The 6,418-nt window shown below is 60.3% G+C and overlaps 1 protein-coding gene across 5 annotated transcripts in view; it reads left to right on the top strand.

The window, feature by feature from the left end:
• The first annotated feature begins 299 nt into the window (after positions 1-299).
• The window catches only part of LOC102947410 (hemicentin-1), a 78,916-nt gene continuing 72,797 nt past the window's right edge, over positions 300-6,418 (top strand). For all 5 annotated transcript variants that reach the window (XM_043532489.1, XM_043532487.1, XM_043532486.1 and 2 more), the window contains exons 1-4: positions 300-581; positions 2,950-3,076; positions 5,044-5,316; positions 5,876-6,193. In XM_043532489.1, coding sequence (XP_043388424.1) covers positions 315-581; positions 2,950-3,076; positions 5,044-5,316; positions 5,876-6,193 — 985 coding nt within the window. In that variant the 5' untranslated portion in view covers positions 300-314. The remainder of the gene's footprint in view (positions 582-2,949; positions 3,077-5,043; positions 5,317-5,875; positions 6,194-6,418) is intronic.

Below are 6,418 nucleotides of genomic sequence, written 5' to 3'. Positions count from 1 at the left end.
CATGGTGCTGGGGAGCAGGGCGGGTCAGGCTCTGTGCTGGGACTCTGGAGGCCTGGGTTTGATTCCCAGCTCTGCCACAGACGCCCTGTGTGACCTTGGGCAAACCACTGCATCCCGCCAGGCTGAGCTCCCCACCTGTGACTGGGGATAATGATCCTTCCCTTGTCTCCGAGCGTGAGCTCTTGGGGCAGGGGCTCTCTCTGGCTGGGCAGTGCCCGGCCTGCTGGGGCCCTGATCTGGGTTGGGCTCTGGGCAGCGCCCGGCCTGCTGGCGCCCTGATCTGGGTCAGGTACCTTAATACAAACAATGAGCGAATGGATTCCACAATGTTTCCTTTCTTTGAAGGCTCTGCTGTCCCCAGCGATGCTCAGCGTCCCAGAGGCGGAACAGGCTGCCTGTGTATCCCACAGCACCACTTCCTTGCTCCCGGGTGTCCAACGGGAGGGTGTCACGTGCACTCGGAGAGTCACGCCGCCCGGCCCTCTGGCCTCCCAGCATCGCAAAGGAAAACAGCAGACGCAGACAGCCCCATTTCTGACTGCAGAGCTGTTTTAAGCCAGCGACGGAGCTGTCAAGCCCTGGTAAGGACCCCCGACACGTGCGCACCATTCTGACGGGACAGCAGAACCAGAGTCAGGAATGGGAGCCAGGTGTCCTGAGCCCCGGCACAGTGCTCTGTCCACTAGGCAACACGGACTTGCTTGTTGTATTACCCTGTTTTCCAGATGGGGAAACTGAGGCACGGAGCGACTCAGGGACGTGCCCAAGCTCACGTGGGGAGTCAGTGGTGGAGCTGCAAATTGAAACCAGCTCCCCCAAGTCCCAGCCCAGCACCCTGACCACAAGGCCAAATGGTTCCCCCCCACTTGGCTGCAGAGAGTTTTGCTATATTTATATGCTATAAATACTCGCTTGTCCCTTGCTCAACCCCTAAACCACAAGGATGAAACGAGACGCGGCAGAGCGCCGCCGACAACTGTCACAGGGCGTACTCACCCTGCAGCCAGCCCAGGCAGCCGGCGGGGGGTGCGGCAGCCGCGGGAGCGCGCACGGCGGGGGAAAGGTGACCCTCGGGGCGGGGGCTAGATGCGCGTCTGGCGTTTTACACGCGCATGCGTGGCAGGGTTACATTTTATTTTTGTTCATGCAGCATCTGGAATGGGCCCTAGTTCTGACCGGGCCCCTGACTGCAAAAACAACAGCAGCCACAGCCCCTTGCCCTCCGTAGCGTCCGTCTGTCTGTCCCTCTAGATTATTATCATAATTATTTATTTGTGTGTTTGTATCTAATTTATTTATTTGTATTACTATCAATCCATCCACCCCCTCTATCTATCTATCTATCTACCTATCTATCTATCTATCCATCTCTCCCCAGACACCCCCTCTATCTATCAATCTATCTATCTATCTGTCACGGAGTCCCCGGGCGATGCTCTGGAACTGCTCCCCATGAAGCCAGGCAGGACTCTGGGGCAGTCTCCTCTCTGGGAGCAGCCTGTCTGCGGGACACACAGCTCACCCGGCCTCCCCCTTCCTGGCTCTGACCTCGGAGCATTCAGCCTCCTCTGCCCCTCCGTGCGCTTCCCCCAGCGAGTCCGCCCAGGCGGGCTCCTGTGGGGGCCAGAGCGTCCTGCCCCCCAACTCCACAGTCAGACGTGACTCTCAGCCAGGCAGTAAAACAGAAGGTTTATTAGACGACAGGGACATGGTCTAACACAGAGCTTGTAGGTGCAGAGAACAGGACCCCTCAGCTGGGTCCATTTTGGGGGGCAGTGAGCCAGACAACCACGTCTGCCCTTCACTCCATGTCCCAGCCAGCCCCAAACTGAAACTCTCTCCAGCCCCTCCTCCTCTGGACTTTGTTCCTTTCCCCGGCCAGGAGGTCACCTGATCCGTTTGTTCTCCAACCCTTTAGCTCTCACCTTGCAGGGGGGAAGGCCCAGGCCATCAGTGGCCAGGAAACAGGGTGTCGGCCATTCTCTGTGTCCAGACCCCTGCACACACCTGCCCTCTAGGGCTCTGCAATGATCATACACCCTTACCCCACCCCCTAGATACTTAAAAACTGCATGGGGGAAACTGAGGCACTCCCACACTATTCAGAGGAAACGTTAAGAACAGTCCCACTTCGTCACACTATCTATCTATCCCCAGACACCCCCTCTATCTATCTATCTATCTATCTATCTATCTATCTACACCCTATCTCTCTCTCTCTCTCTCTCTCAGCCATGTGCAGGCAGATAATTTGCAAAAGCAGCTGTTGATTTTGGGTGCCCAGCCAGTGCCGAGCACTGGGTCGCTGTCAGTCAGACCCCTTTACGCCGTCTCAAGCTGGGCTCCCTAGATCGTGAGGAGGCTCCGGGCACCTGCTGTGGGGTTTGATTCCCTCTGGAGTGAGAGCAGGGGTTCATCCGACCGTTCGGGGGTGAGGAGAGTTGTGTCAGCATCTAGACCAGTATCTGTGATGGGGGGAGGGGGAAGTGGAGCATATAGACCTATGAAAAGTCAGGGATGGGGAGAGACCCAAGGTCTGGTGGGGGGGTACCCCCTGGTTCCATAGCAAATGAGGCCCCTGGTGCAGCGTGTGTGCGGGGCTTGGGGGGCACGACTGGACTGGGAATCCTGGCAGTGTGGGACGGGTAAGCCACTATATTGTCCCTGTTGCTACATAATCAATTGTCAGGGCTCTGTCCCAACCAAGCCAGCCCCCCGGAGGGCACCGGGGCTGGGGAGCTGGGGGACGGGGGCTGTGTGCCTTTCCCTGGGAAACCACGCCTTGGAAAGCCTTAGAAAATCAAAAGTCCCTCAGACAAAGCAAGGCTGGAAATCCCCTCCTCCAGCACAGCCGAGAAAGGCTGGGGCTTCCGGGAACTGCACTGAACTCTTGTCTAAACATATAAAGCGGCTCTCAGGCAGCTCATTCAGCGCCTGCCGTCCCCACAGGACCAGCCCAGCTGCTCCGCAGGGAGGGTCCATCCCCGGAGCCCCCAGGAAGGGTTTGCCGGCAGTACCATGGCTCAACCTGTCCCTGTCCTGCTCTGGGCCTGGTGCGCACTGACAGCTCTGGCAGGTAAGCGGCCTGACCGATCACCTCTCCTGCAGCCCCCTGGCCTGGCGGGCGCTGCCCGCCGCACCCTGGCACCACAGGGTTTGGCTGGGTGGATCATGGAGCAGAAGAGGGTGCGTGTGTGTGTGTGTGTGTGTGAGACAGAGAGAGAGACTCCCCAGTGTTATACTCTGGGTGTGTGCACGCATCTCCCAAAGTGATACTTGTGCCGAGAAGCAAAGTGTGTCCCCAGTGTTCTATCCACACAGTGTGTGTGTGAGTCCCCAGTGATTACACAGTGTGTGTGTGTGTGTGTGTATGTTGGGGGGGTCTATGTCCCTAGTGCATATACTATGTGTGTGTGTGTGTGTGTGTGTGTGTGTGTGTGTGTGTGTGTGTGTAAAAGTTTCCAGACCCACAAGACAGATTCCACTCTTGTGCATCCTGCTGTGACTATCGCCCCTCCCCTTACTCCGGAGTGACTCTGGATCGATGCTGGCAAGCTGAGATTGGAATCTGCCCCTGTGCGTGGGGCTGATGAAGGGGGCCTGACTCCCAAGTGCGAGGGGAGCGCTGCCCCCATTGGATCTAGGAGTGTTTCATGCTCGCTTTGCACGGGGGTCAAATGCATGGCGAGCCAGGCCGGGAGGTGGGGGTGGGGAAATCAGCCCCTAAATCTTTGGGGGAAATCTAGGGGCCGGATTCGACATGGACCTGGCAGGCTGGAGCGGTCGCACTCTGCAGGGAGAGAAAGTGCTTTTCCTCCTCCTGGCACACCCGCTGCTCGCCATTGTTCAGCTGGCGGGGGGCCTGGGCCGGAGCAGGACTCAGAGGGTTGGAACGCGACACGAATAGTTTAGGGTGGTTAATTAAGAGGCCAAAACTCCGGTCCCTCTTGGAGCAAAACTCCCACAGGAATCAACAGCATGTTTTCGCTAGATGAAGGACACAGAGTTCAGCCTCTTGAGTATTAAACCCAGCCCCTGCGCAGGGCCAAGTTCTGCAGGGGGGTTACAACAGGGACACGCTTGGCCCATTCTGTTTATTCTGTGTCCTTGCCAATTTCATATGATGGGCTTGGTGCCCGGCGGGTGTAAGTCAGCGTCGCGCCCCTGAAGCCGAGGGAGCTGGGTTGATTCCCACTGGCTGAGGATCCGACCCGGAATTCTTTGGGGCGGGTGGCTGGGGGAGCCGGTGAAAGGGGAGACCGGGCTCCTGCCCCGGGGTTAGTGGTTGCTAGTGCAAGCGAGGGCAGAGTCCGCCCTGGACGCTCTTTGGAATTCCTGTGCCCAGCGGGCGCGGCTGGGCGGGACGAGGCCAGGAATTCCCCACTCCCATGACCCGGGAAAGCAAACCACTCAGGCCCAGGGCTCGGCAGATTGGTGCAAAGCCGCAGGCCTCGCTCGAACCCCACTGCAGCCGAGGGGCAGAGTGCAGAGGTGAGGGGGCGCCTGGCGGGTGTCTGCATTCAGCCAGGTTCCCGGTAATCTCGAGAGAGCGGCGAAGGGCTGCTGGCACGCTCTGAGCGCTGGGAAGGAGGGTGGGGATATTCTCCTGGGTCCCCTGCACAACGCTCGCCGGCCGAGCTCCTCCTGCCCGGGGAAAGGCACGGGCAGGAGCGGGGCCTCGTTAGCACCACGTGGTTCTCTGGAAAGGGGCTGCAGAGCCCAAGTGCTTCCCCATCACTCCGGCCCTCGACTGTGCCTCAGGCTGGGAGCTAACCGAACCCGGGCCCCTTTCCAAAGCGAAGGGGACGCTGGGGCCTTCGCTCAGCCAGCACCTGGCCAAGAGCAGCGGCTAGGTACGGCCCCCCTCGGGCCGCAGCGCAGAGCCCCAGCCATGTCCAGCCAAACCAGCCTGCACCTCGGCGAGGATTGGGCCCTGCCAGGGAAAAGGGGCTGGGCTCACCCACTTGTGCTGTGTGTCTCACCCGCTGCTTTGCCGTGTGCGTCGCCAGAGGCGCAGCGTGACGGATCCGTTTGCCGTTCCAGGGGCCGTGCGGGGCTCGTTCGACGTGAGCGTTTTGCCAGAAGCTCCCATGGTGGCATATGGGGGGGCCGTCTGGATAAACTGCAGCACCACGTGCCTGGATCCTGATGCCAGGGGCAGCCTGGAGACCTCGCTCACCAAAACCGACGAAAAAACTGGACCCGGGTGGGTGGCCTTTCTCCTCAAAAATATCACGGAGTGGGTGTCGGCCCCCCAGTGCTACTTCACCTGCCGTGGACGTGTGAAGGTGGTGTTTGCAAACATCTCCGCTTACCGTAAGTGCCGCTGGCTCCCCGCTGCAGGGGTCTGGGGCGGCTTTTGTGCCACGGAGACTTTCTGGGTGCAGGGTCGTGCCAGAGGAAGGGGAAACTCGCTGGCAGAAAATAGGGTACAAAGCTGTGATCTGGCCCTAGGGCAGGGGACTGGCTGGCTCGGGGGGCAGAGAATGGGACACGGGCCTTTCCCCTCTGGGGCCACTGGCTCCGCTCCATTAAGCCAGGCAGCACCGGCGAGTAGTTACCCTCTGGCAGCCGTTGGGTGGAACGAGTTGGTGGGTCTTGGTCCGGCTCCTGGCAGGGCAGGAATCCACATCCCAGCCCCCTACCCCACTTAGATCTCCGGCTGGCCGGTCAGTGAGATGGCTTGGCTCTCGCCGCCAGCAGGGTCCCCTCTGGGGCAGGGCCCTGCTTGTGGGGGAGCTGCCCTGCAGCTCAGCCGGCCTGGGGTGCAGGAATGCACCTTCCAGGCTCTTCCCCCAGGAGGTGGCTTTCAGCAGCACCCGGGTCTACGGGAGCCAATTAACCAACCTTCGGGTCCTTCCCCCTCTGGCTCCAGGGGCTCCGGAGCGGGTGGTGCTGGAGCGGATCCCGGAGCTGGAGCTGGGCCGGGCCTATAACCTGACGTGCCGGGTTCTGAACGTGGCGCCCGTCAGGCACCTCACCGTGACCCTCCGCCAGGGGGGACGGATCCTGCACACGGAGACCTTCCAGAACCACACCAGGGCCGGACCCGACAATGTCACGGTGACCAAGAAGATCACCCCTCAGCAACGGGACCACGGGCAGGAGGTCACCTGCCACGCAGCTCTGGACCTGACACCGCACGAGCCGCACTTCGAAAACAGCTCCTCTGCGGTGGAGCTCAAGGTTTATGGTGAGTTCCTGCATGCCCCATGTGCCGTACACACCACTCCGTGCACCGGAGACCCTGCTCTATCCTCCGTGCACCGGAGACACGCTTTGTGAGCCAGACACACCGCTCCAGGTGCTGGCAGTTCAGGGGACACATGGGCTTTGTCTGGCTGCCCAGCTCCCTGCACCCCCTGCCGACATTCACACCTCCACAAAGGGGCATCAAATGCTCCCTGGCCAGGATGGA

Source organism: Chelonia mydas, chromosome 20, assembly GCF_015237465.2.
Source record: "Chelonia mydas isolate rCheMyd1 chromosome 20, rCheMyd1.pri.v2, whole genome shotgun sequence".
Taxonomy (NCBI): Eukaryota; Metazoa; Chordata; order Testudines; family Cheloniidae; genus Chelonia; species Chelonia mydas.
This window is presented reverse-complemented; position numbering and strand designations above follow the sequence as displayed.